This window comes from Tamandua tetradactyla, chromosome 9 (assembly GCF_023851605.1).
Source record: "Tamandua tetradactyla isolate mTamTet1 chromosome 9, mTamTet1.pri, whole genome shotgun sequence".
In the NCBI taxonomy this organism is placed as follows: domain Eukaryota; kingdom Metazoa; phylum Chordata; class Mammalia; order Pilosa; family Myrmecophagidae; genus Tamandua; species Tamandua tetradactyla.
Genome location: NC_135335.1, coordinates 108,500,279 through 108,522,469, shown reverse-complemented (window position 1 = coordinate 108,522,469; position 22,191 = coordinate 108,500,279). Strand labels below are relative to the sequence as shown.

The window sequence follows — 22,191 nt, the reverse complement described above, 5'->3', positions numbered from 1 at the left end:
ATTTCTATTGGACAGAGCTGCTATAAAGCAATAACTGGTGTATGCAAACGACATAGATAATTCTTACAAAAATGATTCTGAATGAAAAAAGTAAGCTATATGGCAGTCATACTGAACGATTTCATTTAAATAAAGTTTAAAAACAGACGAAACTAAATCACTGTTTAGTGATGTCAAAAAACAACAGCAACAAATCACAAGGGCCAAGGAAGTGATTACCATGAAAATCAGGCAGTAGTAAACACGGGGAAGAGAAAAGAGCTTGTGAATGGGAGGGCACAGGTGGATCCCTTCCAAGTGTGGACAGTAGTCTAATTCTTGACTTGGGTTCTGAAAAAATAAGTTCTAAAAATAACTCATCATCTTAATATGAGAACCCTGTCAGAAACTTTCTTGCATTGGAAAATAAGTTTAAAAACCGGAAAAAAAATCTGAATTTGCTCAAGTCAGTTTGATGTTGGCTGACAAGGGTAAATTAAATGACTTACGTGTTTTTCATAACTAATATCTATTATTTGATGACATTTTATCAAATGCAAAGGAGGGTTAGGAAGAAATGAATTTTTATTTCTGAGCACAAAAGCCTTGGCAGCTAGTAGAATGCATGAAACACTTCAAAAGAAATATCTTAGAATGCAGAACTAATTTAAAAAATCTCCAACGACCTAAGAGCAATGCTGATGACAGAGTTTACATTTAATTCATTGTGATACAAAGTAATTGAGAATGAATAAAAGAAAAGGGATGCAGGGAAGAAATCTATAGAATTGGTACCATACTCACCATGAACTTGGTTGATTTCAGAATTCTGGGAAAGAATTTCATCTGCTAATTTTTGAGCAGTTGGCAAAACTTCTGTGTGGTGCACTGTGATCAAATACTGTACAAACTTTTGCAGTTGGTCTCTATTCATTTGAAAGAGAGTCTCTGAAATGGGAAGATGCAGTTTGACCTGATCTGGCTTGCGGATACGGTATAAAGACAGTGCCACAACATGGGCACAATAAAATATGTCCTTGTTTCCACAGCTGCAGGTCACTGAGGTAATCTTGCAACGATCAAAGCTGATGGCCACGTTGCAAACAGTTTCTGGCTCCGACTGTATTGCAGGTTCTGTCACTGTGCCACTCAAGTGGAAACCTAGATGAAGGAAAAAAAGGAGTGGGCTCAGCTTCTACAGTCAGGTATTCTTTGAAATAGTATTTGGCAGCAGCAAGAAAAAAATATGGCAGCTTTTATTTTCAAGTAAAAATATTCAAGTCACTAACTCCACCTTCCCCCAATTCCCTAAAGCCAGTAAATAAATGGTATTCAACTGATACTCTGCAGGATTTTAAGCATTTATTGCAGTATACTACCATCATACCCATTGGAAGTTGTTGGATCACAGCACTAATTAGTCATCATTTATTCTATCCTGAATCTGGAGTATACCTGACAAAAATCCCCTAAAGATGAATAGGATCAAGATTTTCTTTCTTTTTTTCTTTTTCCTGTTTAAGTGTAGTCTTGCCAGCTCAGTTTTCTTCTCAACAAACTTCTCTCCTCCTCCCTCCACCTTATTCCAGGCAGCCACCAGCCCCTTCCAACAAATACTGCGACTCTGAGAGGTTCCCTTTCACAAACCTTGAACAGAAAATTGTTTGAATTTATAAATCCTTAATCTTGTACACATAAACTATATGCCCCAACATAGAACACGTATGAGTAATGCCTGCTGGTGAAACGGCAGAGCCCACCAAATCTCACACACACCACAGTCTAAGTTAACTCACAATGCCTATTTTCTTCCATATGAAGGGTAAAGCTGTTACAGATATAAGGTTGTTAAGCATACTCACACACACGTGGGAAGAGATTTATAGATCTTATAGCTTAAACTTAAAACCATGAAAGAATCATCTCCAACTTCCCTGATCAATGGCCATTTGGCTGCTGCCTGTAATGGTCCAGAAATAAGATGCTTGCTCCTGCATAGGCAGAAATTCCTCCTTGGACAGCTCTAGCTAGTTTACAGGACATTGAAAACTGCCTCCCCTAGCCACTGCCCACCAGTCAGGACAGGCTGGCTTCATCAAGGGACAAATCTTCCACACTCCCTTTCTCTAAATGCATAGGGAAAGTTTCCCTGAACTGTATTTGGCACACCCATTCAGTTCCACCTTGCCTCAGAAAGCTGCATTTGTGGCCAGAGGTAAGTGTTGAGGCAATGAGAAGGGGATCCCTCTGGGAATCTCAGGGAATAGAGGATTTTTACTAACAGAGACTTGAGTGCTACAAAATGAAGTCCTTGGTTCCCTCTCAGCATTCCACTGTCTATACTATTTAAATCCATCAAGCTGGCTTCTGTTTCACTGGGTTCTGCTTTATTCACAAAGTATTTATTCTACCATGTAGGAACTTTGAGAGAATACTACATGTAAAGCTGGTGAGATGTGATGTGAGAATGATAGCCAGAATACCTGGAGTTCACACACCAGACATCTGAACCCCAGTTACTATTTCCCTCAAGAGAAGCTACAGCTACACAGGCCAGAGAACTGAAAGAAACTCTCAACTAACAAGATACCTTCCAGAGTAAAATATTTTAATCTTGATAATTCGTATTTAGTCATACTTAGAAGGGGGAGAAAACTATTTTAAGAATTTTACCAAATAAATCAATTTAAAAAGAACACTCTTTAAAAACGAGTAACTATTATTGCTTCACAAGAATTTTTGAGAACTGCAATAGAAATCTCTAGATTTCTTACACAAAAGTTTTCCCTGTTTCAAGAATAAATATTTCAGTCTCCTTCTATCTCTTTTAATCAAGAAGTTTTCTGGGAAATCATAACTGAAAAAGGATGCATAGTAAAAACAATCAGGTCAAAAAATTTTTATAACATTTCCCCACATAAAGATGGAAACACCATTCATTGATTGGAAGGCAAAATGTCTTTAGGATGTCAGTTACACCCAAATATATTTATAGATTCAATGCAATACCAATTTAAACTCCAGCAGCGTATTTTGAAGAAATGGAAAAGCGTAATTATCACATTATTTGGGAAGGGTAAGAAGCCTCAAATGGCCAAAAAGATCTTGAAATAGAAGAATGAACTTCCTAGAAGATGGCTAAATAGAGTAACTTAAGATTAGCCCTGCTCCACGGAAAAGTTAGAGAAGGGACAGGAGAGTGACTGAGGTGGCAATTCAGGAGTGTGGCGGACCTTGTAGAGCCTTCTGCACCTTATAGGGTACGCTAGTTGCAAAGGCCAAGGAATTGAAAGACAGAAAGTTAGAGCCTGGCGCAAAGGTGCATAGCCCACAGGAGTGCATGGACAGGAGCCAGGGGCAAGGAAGTAAGCCAGACCGCGTTCCTTGGGTGCTACCCTCCCAAGCATAGCCCCATAACCGGCGATTCACCCCATACCCCACACTCCCGAAACCTATCACACACTCCCATTCCCCATGCTCCAGGCACCCTGACCCCAGCCCCCAGTGCATGTACCTTCCCCACACCGCCTGCCCAAGGGCAGCACAACCCACCTCTCCTGCACCCCTCCTGAGCACTATCTCCTCCTCTCTGTTCCCTGCAGGCTGTTGCCAGTGCATAAAGGTTGCGAGCACTAACCTCCATACCCAGGCTACCCCTGCCCGCCTGCCCACAGTATCATACAGCCTTACCCCCCCTCCACCCCTGAGCTCTGCCCATCAGTTTACGGCACTACTAGGCCTACACATGCGCATGGGCCCCCAATCACATCATTCAGCTCTAGGAACCACACTTTACAGCAGTTCTAGAACTGCGCTGGTGCACAGCCCTCAGCCTCACTTCCCAGCTGTGGAAAGTATGACCTGCACAACCTGGTCACATCTGCCCCCAATCCATGAAGGTATAATGCCGACCTGCTGCCACAGCTCTACGCATGCGCACAAAGGGTCCCGTGTCTTAAACGAACATACACCAGGGTCACACCCCCAAGACTGGTGCATCCACAGAGCTACATCCTCCCTGGTGGCTGGGTGCCCACATTCACAACCCCCCAACATAACATACCCAATCTACATCCATACCTGCCCTGAAACAAATCACCGCACTGAATGCTCCACCCCTTACCTTGCTTCCTGCTGTATTAATCACCCTGCAAGCACCAGGCCTTAGACTACTGAAAGAAATCAACTCCCTAAGTCAATCAATAAGGCATTTACATGCCACAAAGACAGCAGAAGATCATGAAGAATATCACAATGCAGAAAGGTATAGCCCCGCTAATGACCAAATTAAAACACCAGAGGAGACACAGACATTGGAACAATTAATCAAAGATGTCCATACAACTCTACTTAATTAAATAAAAGGGATAGCAAATGACATAAAGGAGTTCAAGAAGACAGAGAAGAGCATAAACAGGAATTTGAAAGAATAAATAGAAAAATAGCAGATACCACAGAGATTAAAGACTCTGTTGACCAAACAAAAAACATACTAGAGACATACAACACCAGATTTGCAGAGACAGAAGAAAGAATAAGTGATATAGAGGACAAGATAACTGACTTCAAAGACTCAAAACAGCAAACAGCAAAAAAGATGGAAAAAATTGAATTGGATCTCAGGGAAATGATAGACAAAACAAAGGACACAACTATAAGAATCATTAGTGTACCAGAAGGAGAAGAGAGGAGTAAAGGGATAGGAAGAGTAGTTGAGGATATAATGGGAGAAAACTTCTCAACCCTCATAAAGGACATAAATATATAATTCAAAGAAGCCCAACGAACTCCAAACAGAATAAATCCAAATAGGTCTTCCCCAAGACACATACTAACCAGTCTGTTAAATGTTATAAAGAAGCAGAAAATCCCAAAAGCAGCAAGAGAAAAATATTCTACTGCATACAAGGGAAACCAAATAAGACTGAGTTCAGACTACTCAAAAAGCACCCTGGAGGTGAAAAGGCAGTGGTATGATACATTTAAGATTCTGAAAGAGAAAGACTTTCAGCTAAGAATTTGTACCCAGCCAAAACTGTCCTTCAAAATTGAAGGAGAGATTAAAGTTTTCATAGACAAAGAAGTTGTGAAAGAATTTGTCAGCAAGAGACCGGCCCTACAAGAAATACTAAAAGGAGTTCTGCTGGCTGAAAAAAGAATACAGGACAGAGAGGTCTGGAGGACAGCACAGAACTGAACAGTACCACTAAGGGTAATTTAAAGAATACAAAGAGAAAGAGGGAAAAGAATATATACATCTGACAAATAAAATTAAAAAGAAAAGATGGTGGAATCAAGAAACATCTTTTCAGTAATAAATTTGAACGTTAACAGACTAAACTTACCAATTAAAAGCTACAGTTTGCAAGAATGGATTAAGAAACATAATCCAGCTATATGCTGCTTATAAGAGATTCATTTTAGACACAAGGATACAAATAGATTGAAAGTAAAAGGATGGAAAAAGATTGTCCATGTAAGTTGTAACCAAAAGAAAGCAGGAGTAGCTATACTACTATCAGAGAAAATAGACTTTAAATGTAAGGACATCATAAGAGACAAGGAAGGACAGAGTATACTAATTAAAGGGCAACTTACCAAGATATAACAATCATAAATGTTTCTGCTCTCAATCAAGGAGCTCCAAAGTACATGAAGACAGACACTGGCAAAACTGAAGGGAGTGATATATGTTTCAACAATAATAGTAGGAGACTTCACTATACCAAATCTCCTCTATAGATAGAGCAATAAGACAGAAGATCAACAAAGAAACAGAGAAGTTAAATAACTTGATAAATGAATTAGACCAACAGACATATACAGGTAATTGCACCAAAAAGCACAAGGTATACATTCTTTTCTAGTGCTCATGGAATATTTTCCAGGATAGATCATATGCTGGGGTACAAAACAGGTCTTTATAAATTAAAAAACACTGAAATTATTCAAAGCACTTTCTCTGATCACAGTGGGATGAAGCTGGATCTCAATAACCACCAAAGAACAAGAAAATTCACAAATATATGGAGATTAAATAACACTCATAAACAACCAGTGGGTCAAAGAAGAAACTGCTAGAGAAATCAGTAGCTATCTGGAGATGAATGAAAATGAGAATACAACTATCAGAGCTTATGGGATACAGCAAAGACTCTGCTAAGAGGGAAATTTATTGCCCTAAATGCCTATATTAAAAAACAAGAAAGAGCAAAAATCGAGAATTTGACAGCACACCTGGAGGAACTCGAAAAAGCACAGCAAACTAACCCCAAAACAAATAGGAGAAGAGAAATAACAAAGATTACAGCAGAGATAAATGAATATGAGAACAAAAGAATGATAGAAAGAATCAATAAAACCAAAAGTTGGTTCTTTGAGAAAATCAATAAAATTTATGGGCCATTAGCAAAACTCACAAAAAAAGAGAGAGGATGCAAATAAACAAAACCAGAAATGAGAAGGGATGCATTACCATAGACCCTGAAGAAATAAAATAAATCATAAGAGGATTCTATGAACAACCATACGTCAACAAACTAGACAACTTAGATTAAATGGAAAAATACCTGGAGACACACAAACAAGTGACACTGACTCAGGAAGAAATTAGAAGACCTCAATAAACCTATCACAAGTAAAGAGATTCAATTAGTCATCAAAAATCTTCCTACAAAGAAAAGCCCAGGGACAGACGGCTTCACAGGGGAATTTCATCAAACATTCCGAAAAGAACTAATCCTAATCCTGCTCAAACTTTTCCAGAAAATTGAGGAAAAAAAGGAACTCTAACTAACTCATTTTATGAAGCTAATATCATTTTAATACCAAAACAGGGTAAAGATGCTATAAGAAAGGAAAACTAAAGGCCAATCTTCCTAATCAACATAGATGCAAAAATTCTCAATAAAATAGTAACAAGTCGAAACCAACAATACATTAAAAGAATTACAGACCATGACCAAATGGGGATGGTTCAACACAAGAAAATCAATTAATCTAATACAGCACATTAACAAATCAAAAAAAAACAAAAGGGAAAAACCACATGATCATCTCGACTGATGCTGAAAAAGCATTTGAGAAAATTCAGCATCCTTTTCTTATAAAAACACTCCAAAAGATAGGAATCAAAGGTAACTACCTCAATATGATAAAGGGAATATTTGAAAAACCGATAGCCAGCACTGTACTCAATGGAGAAAGACTGAAAGTTTTCCCCCTAAGATCAGGAACAAGACAAGGATGCCCACTGTCACCACTATTATTCAACATTGTGCTAGATGTTCTAGCTAGAGAAATCAGGCAGAACAAAGAAATATAAGGCATCCAAATTGGAAAGGAAGAAGTAAAACTCTCATTATTTGCAGGTGATATACTATACTTGGAAGATTCTAAAAAATCTACAGCAGAGTTATCTGAGCTAATCAAAAAATTCAGCAAGGCAGGATATAAAATTGATGTGCAAAAATCAGTAACATTTCTGTACACAACCAACGACCTAGCCGAGGAGTCAGTCAAGGAAAAAATTCCATTCAAAATAGCAACTAAAAGAATCAAGTACTTAGGAATGAACTTAACTAGGGATGTAAAGGACTTGTACATAGAAAACCATGTAATATTTCTGAAAGAAATCAAAGATATCTAAATAGGTGGAAAGACATTCCCTGCTCATGGATAGGAAGGCTAAATATAGTTGTGTCAATTCTCCCCAAATTAATCTACAGATTCAATATAGTACCAATCAAAATTTCAACAACTTAACTTTGAAGAGTTGGAAAAGCTAATTACCAAATTCATCTGGAAGGGAAAGAGGCCCCAAATAGCCAAAAGCATCCCAAAAAAGAACAAAGTGGGAGGGTTAATACTCCCTGACTTTAAAGCCTTTGATAAAGCCACAGTGTTCAAAACATCATGGTACTGGCACAAAGATAAAGCACTGGGCAGGCCACAGTGGCTCAGCAGACAAGAATGCTTGCCTCCCATGCCAGAGGACCCGGGTTCGATTCCCGGTGCCTGCCCATGTTAAAAAATAATAATAATAAAGCATTGACCAATGGAATTGAATCAAGAATGCAGAAATAGACCACCAAATCTGTGGTCAACTGATTTTTGACAAGGCCCCCAAATCTTCTGAACTGGGACAAAATAGTCTTTTCAATAATGGGGCATGGAAAAATTGGGTATCAATAGCCAAAAGAATATAAGAGCACCCCTATCTTACAACCCTACACAAAAATTAACTCAAAGTAGATCAAACACCTAAATATAAGAACTAGCATCATAAAGCTTCTAGAAGAAAATGTATGGAAACATCTTCAAGATCTAGTAATAAGAGATAGCTTCATAAACTTTACACCCAAAGCATAAGCAACAAAAGAAAAAACAGAAAAATGGGAACTCCTCAAAATCAAATGCTTCTGCACCTCAAAATACTTTGTGAAAAAGGTGAAGAGGCAGCCATCTCAGTGGGAGAAAATATTTGGAAATCACATTTCAGACAAAGGTTTGATTTTCTGTATATACAGAGAAATCATACAACTCAACAACAAAAGAACAAACAATCCAATTATAAAATGGGCTAAAGATATGAACAGGCATTTTTCTGAAGAGCAAATACAGATGGCTCAGAAGCACGTGAGGAGATGCTCATTTTCACTGGCTATAAGGGAAATGCAGATCAAGACTACAATGAGATACCACCTCACACCTATAAGAATAGCTGCTATCAAACAAATAGGAAGTTATAAATGTTGTAGACGTTGTGGAGAAACTGGGACACATGCCCTGCTTGTCAGAATGTATAATGGTGCAGCCACTGTGGAAGACTGTTAGGCGGTTCTGCAGAAAACCTATGTTGCCCTATGACCCAGCAATACCATTACTTGGTATGTGCCCAGAAGAGCTGAAAGCAATGACACAAACAGACATTTGCACACCAATATTCATAGCAGCATTATTCACAATCACTAAAAGATGGAAACAAACCAAATGTCCATCAATAGAATCAAAATGTGGCATATACATATGATGGAATATTATGCAGCAGTAAGACAAAATATGTCCTGAAGCACATGACAAGATGGATGAGCCTTGAAGACATAACACTGAGTGAAACTGCCAGATACAAAAGGATACATACAGTATGATTCCACTTTTACCAACATAAAGGTATAATCAGAGGCTTATAATACAGAATATAGGGGACTTAGAGACATGTAGAAGGTAGAGATGGGTGAACGTTAGCTAATGAGGTTGACGTCCAATGTAAGGGAATAGATAGAAGTGAAGGTGGTTCTTTAGTGGGTTTATAAGTAATATTACCATATTGCTTGTTAACAAGATTGAAAGGGGTTGTATAGATCTACGTGATCCACTGATTAACCTAGAAATATGAATGAGTTCTTGTAATAATTACTTCAAAGATATGATTCTTATACAAAGAGTGTTTAAGTTCAGGGTTCAGGGGGAAAACTGCTATTGCATGTTTTGAGCTATATTCAAAAGGAAACCATCAGCACTACCACAGCAACAGCAGAGGTAATTAATGGGGGGAGAGACAAGAGTTAAGAGGAGGTTTAGATTTCCTATTTGGCGAGGGTGTGTTTATTGGTTTACTTTCTCTTGGAAACAATGAAATTGTCTAAAATTGAGAATGTTGATGGACTGTGGACTTTGGACCCCATACATGATACCTGATGAATGCAGGTGGCTGAAGGATGCACTGATGGAGATATAGATTGGCGAATGATGGTGTATACTCATAAATAAAGGTTCTGCTGCTACAAAAGGGAACAAAGTCATGAGGCATGTAACGATGTGAATGAACATGCAGGACATTTGGTGAGACAAAATAAGCCAGAAACAAAAGAACAAGAATACATGGTCACATTTAGAAAATGCTTATAAAAAACAGAGGCCTAGACTGTAAGCTTTTAGAGCAGACACATTAAGTCCGGAGTAGTAATGATTATTTCTGGATTTTGAGAGGTTGTTTTATATATATAATCTGATATTTAGAGATAAGAACGAAGCCTAACAGATTGGGGTTAAAGTAATTCAGAATGTACGAGTAAGAAAAACAGTGTCTATATTTAGAACCACACATACTCTTTGAGACCATTGGAAGAAAGATTTATTTGGTTTGGAACTGAAATTTCCTGTAGTGCATAATCTAATTCAACCTATGTGTATAGCTCAGTCGAATAACTGAAGCACAGGGAGCACAGAATAAGAAACAGGTCCTTTAATCCTGTACAGATTATTGTAATACCGGAGTACATCCTAGAGTATATTAAGCAGATAATCAAAAAGTATTGGTAAAGTCCACTGAGGGATGGGAGAAAGAATATGGAACTATTAAACCTTACTATCAGGGAATTCCCTGATACTGTGTCAAACTTAAGTGACACCCAAATCAATAGGCCGTGCCCCTGATCATGAGGCTTACTCTCATGAAGCTTATGTAGATAGCGGAGAAACTTAGACCACCTATAGGCATGCCTAAAGAGTTACTTCTGGAGGACCTCTGTTGTTTCTCAGATGTGGCCTCACTCTCTCTAAACCCAGCTCTGCAAGTCAAATCATTGCCTTCCCCCCTCCGTGGGACATGACATCCAGGGGTGAAAGTCTCCCTGGCAACGTGGGAGAAGATTCACAGGGATGCATCTAGACCTGGCACCACGGGATCAACAATACATCCTTACCAAAAGCGGGAAAATAAGTGTAATAAAGTATTAGTGGCAGAGAGTTCAAATAGAGTCGAGAGGCTACTCTGGAGGTTGCTTTTACACAAGCTTTAGTTAGATCTTGCCACCTATCATAACCTGCCAACCGCCAACCAGGACAATTCCAGCCAATCCTAAAGAACACATAGGGCAATATGTAAGATTCCACAAGGGTTCCAGGCACTAGAGTAATTTTCCAGAAACCTACAACATCCAGATGGGTCCCTGGTCCAGATAAATCCTGAAATCAAGCCCAGCCTCTCCAGAACATCAGATAGTTCCATCTCCCCACCCCATATTAGTGACAGATCTTTTCAATGGGAAAAATTTGGAATTGCCATAGCCCAAACACCCCTAAAGAGAGGGATGGAGGGATCAAAGGTGATGGTGAAGTTATACAGAGAAGATAGGATTTAACAAATGAATATGAATGCTGAATCATTAAATTCATATCTCTTTTAGTCTCCAGTATTTTAGAGCAGCTAGAAATAAAAACCTAAAATTGTGAAACTGTAACCCATGTTAAAGCTGAAATATGTTTTACAACTAATTGTGATGCTGTACTTTGAAATTTATCGCTTTTTTGTATATATTTTATTTTTCACAAAAAAAAAAGAAGGAAAAAAGTCAACTGTGATAATAAAAAAATATTTAAGTCCTCTAACCTCCCAAATTCTGGAGCAGCTGGAAGGAAAAATACGAGAGACTGTATGGTGTCCCATGATAAACTTTGAGCTCTGTCCTGTAACTACTTTTTAAAAAGTGCTTTGAAAACTACTGCTTTTTACAATAAAAAAATTTTTAAATGAAAAAAAAAAATGAAGGAGATGAAATACAGAAGGGCCAGCCCTTCCAGAATATCAACTAGTTCCATCCCCATATCCCATATTACTGACAGCCCCTTGCTAACATGAAAAAGTTAGACTGGGCATAGCCCAAATACCCCTAAAGAGTAGGAGAAAGATGAAAGGTGATGGTGGAGTTATACAGAGGAGATCGGATTTAACAAATGAATATGAGTGCTGAATCATAGGAGGATTCATGCCACAGTGATCAAACAGCATGGCACTGACATACAGACATACTGATAAATGGATTCAAATTGAGAGTTCAGAAATAGACTGTCACATCCATGGTCAAGTGATTTTGGAGAAGGCTCTGAAATCCGCTCAACTGGGACAGAACAAGTCTCTTGAATAAATGATGTTGGGAGAGCTGTCCACATCCAAAAGAATGAAAGAGGACCTTTATCTCACATCCTATACGTATAAAAATTAACTCAAAATGATCAAAGACCTAAATATAAGAGTCAGTACCATAAAGAAAATATAGGAAAACACCTTCAAAATCTAGGAGGTAGTTTCTTAGTTCTTGCAACCAAAGCTTTAAAAGCAATGAAAGAAAAAAAATAGATAAATGGGAACTCCTCAAAATTGAATATTTCTGTACATCAAAGACTTTGCCAAAGGGGTGAAAAGGCAGCCAAATTAATGGGAGAAAGAAAATATTTGGAAACCTCATATCTGATAAGGGTTTGATATCCAGAATATATAAAGAAATCCTACAACTCAACAATAAAAAGGCAAACAATCCAATTTAACTATGGCCTAAAGACTTCAACAGACATTTTTTTCAGAGAGGAAATACAAATGGCTAAAAAGCACATGAGAAATATTCATTCTTCACTAGCTATTAGGGAAATACAAATCAAAACCACAATGAGATATTATTTCACACCTACTAGAATGGTTGCCATTAAACAAGAAACTACAAATGTTGGAGAGGATGTAGAGAAATAGGAACACTTATTCACTGCTGGTGGAAATGTAAATTGGTACAGCCACTGTGGAAGACCATTTGGCGGTTCTTCAGAAAGTTAAGCATAGAATTGCTTTATGATCTGGCAATTCTGCTACTCAGTATACATCCAAAAGCAGGAATGTAAACAGATACTTTCACACCGATTGTTCTAGTCTGCTAGCTGCCTGAATGCAATATATCAGAAACGGAATGGCTTTTAAAAGGGGGGATTTAATAAGTTGCTAGTTTATAGTTCTAAGGCTGAGAAAATATCCCAATTAAAACAAGTCCATAGAAATGTCCTATCAAAGGCATCCAGGGAAAGATACCTTGGTTCAAGAAGGCCGATGAAGTTCAAGGTTTCTCTCTCTGAATCTCCTTCACTCTCCAAAACATTTCTTCTTTTATAGGATTCCAGAAACTTATCACCCACCCAAACGGGTGGAGACATGTCATCACCTAATCCAGTTTAACAATCACTCTTGATTAAATCACATCTCCAGGGAGATGATCTGATTACAGTTTCAACATACACAAATAGGGATTATTCTGCCTTTACGAAACGGGGTTTTGATTAAAACATGGCTTTTCTAGGGTCCAAACATCCTTTCCAACCAGCACACCGATGTTCATAATGTCATTATTCACAATTGCAAAGATGGAAACAACCCAACTGTCTATCAACCAATGAATGAATAAACAAAATGTAATATATACATAAGATTGAATATTATTCAGCAGTAAGAAGTAACAGTGCTGAATTGCATGTGAATATTGTTGACGGGGGTAGTTTAGAGTCATGTATGTCACAAGAAAGCTAGAGGATAAAATATGGAAAGGTATACAGAAGTGAATCTTGTGGTATATGATGATGGTAATTGACAGTAGAAATATGAAAAAGTTATTTCATGAATTAGAACATATGTACAAAATTATACAAGGAGGTAATAATAGTACATGGGAAAATGTACCTTTTGCAAACTATGGACTATAATTAACATTAATATCTTAATATTCTTTCATTAACACTAGCAAATGTACCATACAATACTAGGGGTCAAAATGGAGGAAGGGAGTAACGCGTATGGGATGTCTTGAATTCTCTTTCATATTTTTAATTTTAATTTTAATTTTTGGAGAATAAAAATGTTCTAAAATTGACTATGATGATGAATGCACAACTACGTGATGATACTGTAAGCCACTGATTGCATAGTTTGGATGGACTATATGGTGCATGAATATAACTCAACAAAGTGCATTAAAATAAAGATGTAAACACCAAATAAAATTTCAGAAGTGAAGAGTAGTAAGGGGAATCTCTCAAGAACCTATGCCAGCATGCACTACAAACCTACAATAATTTAAACTCTGTGGGACAGGCAAGAATAAGACAAATAATATCATTGGCTCATAAGAGAAAATCCAGAAAGTTTCCAAGTACATTCTGTACAGTTAATATAAAGGATCTCTGCTTTCCACCTGTTAAATATATGTTTGGCACAGGGAAACCAGATGTCATAAAAGGAATGCAGTTATCATAAACTGACCATTTATAAAATCACTCCTTCTCAACTTAATACTAATCATCTCACCTTGCCCACCTAAGAGTAAACATCTTTATTGGTTTCTCCAATAAAGTGATACTGGAAAATTTTCCCAATTACAGGTAATCCCTAGACAATGAAGGATTCAAAAGAGTTAGACTAGGTAGTCTTCAAAGGGAAGAATCTACAAGGATATAGAATAATAGGCACTTCCAAAAAAACTATCAAAAAGAGAGTCGTAAGAAAGCTGATGAAGTCCTCCAATAATGTTGCAAAAAGGTACACAAATAATCACATACATGTCATATAGTAACTCTTCATTAATTTAGTATCATCCAAGTTTAAGGTGTTTCATGAATGTTTTATTTTCTAAATAATAATAGCTTCTTATCTTTCAAGTACTCAAACTCCTTCAAAAATTCCAATCACTTTTGACAGTAATATTTCTAACTGTTGTAAGTTCTACCCTGCCACGCTAATCAGGAATTGCTGACCATTTAGGGGGTTATCAAGTATGGGGACATCATTCTCTACAATATACAACTGCAATTGGCAATATTCTTACAGTGGAGTTTTTTATTGTTACTTTTCTCTGTCACCAGTTATTAGGATGACTAATTACTGCTAAGCCTTTTTTAAGGAAAATTTTTCACCCTAAGATCAGCTGTACCTCTAATTAGACTAATTCTATAGTAGATATTGAAGGCTTTTCTGTAGAGATTTCCCCCTTCTTTTAGGTTACAGGGGTTGATATTATTAGAGGTAGGGTGCTTTACCTTAAATACAAGAAAATTACACACACACACACACACACACACATCAGGAACAGCTAGTATATTACTTTTTAAGATGATGCAACACTGAATCAATATGCTACTATAATGGAGGAATTCCAACAAGCCTTACTTCAGGGTTTGTGTATTTTAACTTCTCCAATTCGAGAAACCTTCTTTGGAATTCCTCAACTCACTCTCTGTGGGTCTTAAATCATATCATAGCACCCACAGGAAAACATAAGGAGAATGTTCCTCTCTCAACAATTCCAAGAGGGCTAAAGACATTTCCTACAACCCATCTATCTTTTATGTACAGGGCGACCTGGAACAAAACTAAGTTCCCAGGAATGACTTTTTGCCTTTATGGAGTTCCAATAAACCCTGGTGAGCAGCTGTTCTACTGTTTGCAAATGCAAAGTCTCACTCTGCGATGATTAGCTGTTCTGTATGACAGAAGACAGTGCAAAAAAAAAGAGGTAAGCCTGCAAAATGTGGTAAAATACAGATAATTAACATTTTTAAAGAACTAAAGCTGAAGAAATTACATAAACCTTCCCTTATAAAGGTATTTATTTGATTTTATGAAATATAATCAGTGAAATACAGTTAATCCTGCAAGAGCAAACCTCACAAGACAGTCAAATTTGTTTTACTGTGCATGCTACCACGCAGCCCAACAAAAATTCACATTTCCAATCCATGGGAATTGAGTTAAAAAACAAAGCACAAACCAAGGTACAGCATCATGTACTCAATGGTAATAAAGAAGGCTTGGCTTGGATCGGATTCTATCACTTAAACACTGTGTGTGTCTTGGGCATCTTATTTAACCTCTCTGAGTCTTACTTTATTATGTGCAAAATGTGGCTAAAAAAATGCCTCTTAGGGATGTTTGGGGGACTAAAATGAAATAACATATGTAAAGCCCCCAGCACACAGTAAAAGTGCCCATTAAATTTTATTTCCCTTTCCTTCCCTTCCCAGCTGGAGAAACAGGGAGGTTGTCATATACATTCCTTCATAACACTTTCTTATTCTAAGCTACTGAAGTCTTGGTGCATGAGGGTGGAGGGGCTCACTGGTTAGGTGACTTGGAAATTTAAGAGGGGTCACTGACAACATTTGCAGTAAGTGAGCAGGACAAAAATAGAAGGATCATTGTCATGTGTTGGAAAACCTTCAAAGTCTCTCCTTTGTTCAACCCAGTTCTCTTTCCCCATTTTCCTATTAAAAGGGATTTTTGTTTAAGAGTATTAATATCATATATGGAGAGAACAGAAAATGTTAAGGGAGAGATTTTTTTTTTAATAACCATTTTTTTTAACTGTTATAATGCAATGATTCTCAAACAATGGCCTGGGAACCCCCACAGGTCCCTAAAACAAACCCCTTTGGGAGACCACAAGATCAAAACTTTTGTCATAATTATACTTAAGAGTTAAGTCTCATGAGTACTTTTAGTTTTCCAAAATTGTACTTCACAGATTATATTGGTGATATCACAACAGACTGAATACTCAAAGATAGGAAAATCTAGCTCTCTTCTATTAAGGAGATTTGCAAAAGTGTAAAGCAATACTCTACAGTAAGATTTTTTTTTGTTTTGGGAACACAGTTATTTTTTTCATAAAAGCACGTTATGTTAATATGTAATAGATTTATTATTGTTCTTTAATAAATATATTTTTAAATTTTTTCTCAGCTTTAATTCTAAACACAGTAAATATTAATAGATATAATCCACATAAGTAAAAGCACTTTGGGACCCTCAATAATTAAGATTGTAAAGGGGTACTGAGACCAGAAAGTTAAGGAACTGCTATTACAATGCACTACCAAAATATGGAAGAAGTAACTCCTCCACAGCACCACTGAAAAGGCATTATTTGCACTTACATCTAATAGTAAATAAATAGTTAATACTCAATAGAGACAACAGTGATGGGATAGATTTCTCACATATAAATACATACGCAAAGTCTACATTAGATTCAATTAACAAAGATTAATGAGGTTTCTAGAAAGCAAATTATTTAATTATTCACTGATTCCAAAAAAAGCTTTGCTTGAGGGCTGATTTTCCATATCTAAGGTTAAATTTCAGATGTATTTTTTTAAAGGTGACAAGGAGACCCATGATATCAGAACTGGAAAGAAAGCTGTTTTAAAACACACGAAGAGTTTTTAAAGGCTGACCATTTTGTATATAAATGTACATGTGTTCAATTAGCTGAAAAACTGTTACAAACTCAAAGCATAAGAAAATTCCTAAGCCAAAATAAACTGAAAGACATGAAATAAACATATACACTAAAAACTATTGCTTTCAGGGCACAATCTCTTCAGGAAAATACGCGTCCTATGCATGAGACATTCCATTAACATATTCTTTGTGGGAAAAGAATTTAACAGAAGCACTGGTGTAAGTGCTTACACAAATACATCTTTTACCCTTTCCTAAATAAAAAGAAGCCCCAGGGAAATTAAAGCCAGAAACCAAGGCAATGTAATGTTATGGTTGAAAGGATGGCAAGGGTTGTGAGTTGTTGGGGTTTTTTTGTATTTTTTTTTAAACTAAATCTGAAAACACAAAGGTATTAACATTTAACAAAGTATTCATTGGTTAATTAAATCTACTATGATGGCTAAATGTATAGTAGCTAATACTTGATTATGTGTCTCTAGTAAAATAGATGAGTTAATCATTGCCAAGAAAACCTAACTTTTATCTTTCCTAATTCCGAGAACTGCTGTACACAACCCCAAAACTCCATGTTGAAATTATTAATGTTCAAAAAAGTGAATTCAAATCATGCACAATTTTCAGATCAGCCATACAGACACACGTACAGACAAAAGGAGTGTCTGTACAGACACAAGCCAAACAGACAAAAGGAGACCCATGATATCAGAACTGGAAAGAAAGCTGTTTTAAAACACAAAGAATTTTTAAAGGCTGACCATTTTGTATATAAATGTACATGTGTTCAATTAACTGAAAAACTGTTACAAACTCAAAGCATAAGAAAACTCCTAAGCCAAAATAAACTGGAAGACATGAAATAAACATAAACACTAAAAACTATTGCTTTCAGGTCATAAACACAGGACCAAGTTTGAGGTACTAAACTCAACTCAAAACCCAACTTGTGTAAAAAAATCAAACAACTTCTTCAACTATATAGTTTTCTCAAAGGAAAATCCTAAATTAAAGAGACTGCATCCTGTGAGCTGGCTAATTAAATCCTCCAGCTGTAATTTCCAACACTAAGCTTAAACAGCTTATAGAAAGACACTGGGAGATTTTGCTGGCAATCAGTAATTAAGTGGCGTCTCACGGAAAAATTTTTTCAAGGGAAAAGCTTCAGTTTAAGTTCACCTTAAAATGCCTATTTGGAATAGAATCAATCCTACAGTTCATTAATATTTGAGAGAAAGACAATGGCAAATTAATGCAAAGGCCATACTGTAAAGCACAGCGCAACATAAAAATTTACGGAGCATGTACTAGATGGGTCCAGCCAAGAGTTCCCAGGGGCATTCTGTTCAGTATCATTTTTGTTTTCTCATTAATGTAGATTCTTGCACCATTTCATATAAGGAGCCATATGATCAGGATATCTGTGGTAACATATCAATGTCATTTAGTTATTTAAAATTATTTCTGAAAATAAAACACTTATCCACTAATTTGAGTACCTGCAATGGTCAGCCAGAAAGAACACTCACGCACTTCCTAGCTTACAGGGAATGCACTGGATAAAGAAATCACATCATTCTGTGTCATTCCAAATTCTGAAGTTCACAAGAGTTCCTCACTACCAAGTAATTTTCCAGAATATATTTCTATAATTTAATACGAATATTTGAGGGAAATAACTGTAGTCCAGTCTTGGGTTCTGAGTGGACAGCCAAGGGTGCCATAAGCAAATTAGAGCAATTCCCTCAACTGTAACACCCAGGTGCTTACAAATTTAAATTATATGCCTAATCTTTTAAATTCTCCTTTTCTAATACAAGCAAAGCACCTCCAGTCTTCCACACTTCTCAAAGGCAGGGAGGGCAGCCCTGTGGCCCCCTTACCCCTTCCACAAGGTCCCCACTGCAGCTCTGCACTCGGCTCCTTCTCTCCTCCCCACTTTCACATGAGTCCAAAACTTCTGAAGTGCGGACAGATCCTATCACAGCCCTTTGGTTCTCAAACACCAATTCATAGCACCTCTACACACCTCTGTTTTGTTTCCCAGGGCCCAGATACTTTTACCTGTTTAGTTCCTGCTGTTGCTTACAGCAAAACACCTTGGGAAATACTTGACTGTTTGTTTCAGGAATCAGTGAAGGGGAAACTCTGGAAATTCTGCTTACCAGGGCAAGGAGATGAGGAGACCAGTGTGCCCAGAACCAAGAGGAGGGAAATGAAAGTCTCAGAGGCTAAATTCTTCTCCTCACCCCCTAGAGCTCTAGCTTGATCCCTCACCCCAAATGAGCACCCACATTTTGCCCTAACACATTCCTATGCCTTATGCCCATGTCCAGGCTATTAAACCCACTTAAATCCTCACAATCACCCTGCAAAGTAAGCATCATATTCCCCTTTTTATAGGTGAAGAAGCTGAGACCCTCTCAGAGAAGCAGAGGCGTAGTATACTCTGGAATAAGCAGGCCTCTGAAGGACTGTGGGAACATGGAATGGGTTTGCTATCCAAACAAAATCTTTTTTTGCACAAATAAAATCTTTTTATACCAACAAATAAATAATTTAAAGAAAGTTTGAGAGGAGGCAAATTAAAAGATCCACACACTGAGTAAACCATTTCTAAGCAGAATTACTCACAAAAGTCAAAAAATAAAAAAAAAACAACCTAAGTGTCTTCCATGCAGGAGAACAGAGTTCCATTCCAGGACCATGCACCACCCCCCACCCCCACCCCCCCAAAAAACAACCTAAGTGTCTATCAATATATCGATAGATAAGTAAAATGTGGTATAAACACACAATGGAATAGTATTCAATCATAAAAGGGAGGATTTAAGTTCTGACACATGCTACAACATGGCTGAACCTTAAAGATACTATGTTGATTAAAAAAAGCCAGACACAAAAGGACAAATATTGCATGATTTCACTTACATCTTATATAAAATATCTAGAAAATTCAAATTCATAGAGACAGAAGGTAGATTAGCAGTTGCCAGAGGCTGGGGGCAGAAGGGTAATGGGGAGTTACTGCTTAAAGTGGTACAGAGTTTCGGTTTGGGATGATGAAAACTTTTTGGTAATGGAGAATGATGATAGCACAACATTGTAGATGCAATTAATGCCAATGAACTATAAACTTAAAAAAATGGCTAAAATAATAATTTTCTGGTATACATATATATGTTACCACAGTAAACAAATTAATTAATTTAAAAAAAAACACATTGCTAAGGTTTCAGACCTAAGGCATTCTTTCATCTGTCACCTTCCCACAATCTGGCACATCTTTGGGAACAAATATATCAGGCCCTTGGATTTGCATCAAATGAAGGCATTCATGAGGCTCTTCCAAGCAATTCCTGCACTGCATTCTAGACATCACAAATAACTAACTTCTTTCACTCCAAACCCAGGAAACTTTAACTTAACTAAAGGCTATTTCTAAGAGTTCACTCCTCTCTCACACTACAAGCTAAACTGGAAGCTTGGAGAAAGCAGAGGTCTGTGGCATCCGCAGCAAAGAGGACTGTGCTAGAAGAGGCACTCAAGAAGCATTTGTCATAAAGAATGCATAAACGCTTTTGGCATACGGAACATATAAAAAGATCAGTGTTCTCAAACTGGACCGTGCATCAGAATCATGTGGAGGGCTCGCTACAACACAGACTACGGGGCCCCAACTCCACAGTTTCTGACTGAATAGGTATGGTTAGATCTAAGACCGTGCATTTCTAACAAGTTTCCAGATGACACTGATGCCGCTGGTCTTGGGACCACTAGACAATTAGAATTAGAGCCTAAACAACACATTTTCAGTCAAAATATTTGATCAAACATAGTAAATAGAACACCGAAGAATATACAACTTGTGATATTGAAAATCTATATAATTTCTAGTTCATTATATAATCTAAAATTTTCCTATTTCAAGAAGTCGGGCATAGGATATTAAACTGGTCTGGGCATTAAGGAAAAAAATTAAAATAACATTTTTTAGTAACAAAAATATATTACTATCACAATTATTAAGATATTTAGCTATGCCATCCTACTTTAAGTAAAACCTTCACTAAAAACCTAAATTGAAATTTAAAACTTTTTAAATAATAAATCTGAGATAACTTCTTTTACAAAGAGACTATTTTACAAGGTCCTAATTGAGGGTTCTTCATGTGTTTGAAATAATTCAATTAATGAAAAAAATTATTGGCAACTATTTCAGTAACACATTTTTTTTGCCTAAAGCAAAGCTCACCCTATAGGAGAAAATCAAAAGCACCAGGTTGCAGGATATCAAGGGTGGGGAAGGATTTTATAAAGAATTGGAACCTCTAAACAAGATCAGTTGTCTTTTAGTCTGTAATATATCTCAGCTAAATGGCCTTAAGGGATGTAATTTACCCTCAATTTTCTCATCTATAGAAAGAGATAATTAATGTCTATCTTGCAGGGTTGCTGTAAGGATAGGAATGGAAAATATATGTAAAGCACCATGATTTCCTTTTACGGAGTGCCTGCTAACGTCATTACGGTAACAGAAATGCCACATGCTTTTGGAAGTTTGGCATTTCAACATGTGCACTAAAACCCCAGCCTGCTAGTATTAGCGCACCACTGTTGGAAATGCCAAGCTCCCCAGAGCATGCTGGCATTTATATTACAATAGTGGACATGAATTTGTTTACTATTAGTATAGCAATTCATATTTTAATATATTCCATACTTCCAAAATAATGGAATTGCTACCTTTTTTGTTCCTATTTTACATAGCACATTCTGAAAATGTGATTTGATCCCAAACAGAATAGGAGACCTAGAAAACTTAATTTCTCCTCAAAATAACTATTAGTTTCAATAAATAAAAATACTTTTTTACTCTTATCTTTCAAAATCTCTCTACAAAATTATAAAACACCTTTTAGCACTACACCATTTGCCTTCCGTGTCAAGGTAAACTTAAATTTATTTTTATAGCTCAAGTCCACCTCAGCACTGAATTATGGACTAACAGAAAGCTTAGTGCAACAGTAAGGAGACTTGCAATTCTTGTTGTGAAAGAAAAAGTGACCACAGCCTTTCATTCTTGAAAATGTACAGCTCAATGGGCAGAGTGAAGTCAGAACTCCTATTCTCCTTAAAGAATCCCCAGGAACACTATCCCC

The 22,191-nt window shown here is 37.0% G+C and overlaps 1 protein-coding gene across 2 annotated transcripts in view; it reads right to left on the bottom strand.

Moving 5' to 3' along the window:
• The window catches only part of ZSWIM6 (zinc finger SWIM-type containing 6), a 241,078-nt gene that overhangs the window by 72,240 nt on the left and 146,647 nt on the right, over positions 1-22,191 (bottom strand). For both annotated transcript variants that reach the window (XM_077117253.1, XM_077117254.1), the window contains exon 2: positions 784-1,140. In XM_077117253.1, the coding sequence (XP_076973368.1) occupies positions 784-1,140 (357 nt within the window). The remainder of the gene's footprint in view (positions 1-783; positions 1,141-22,191) is intronic.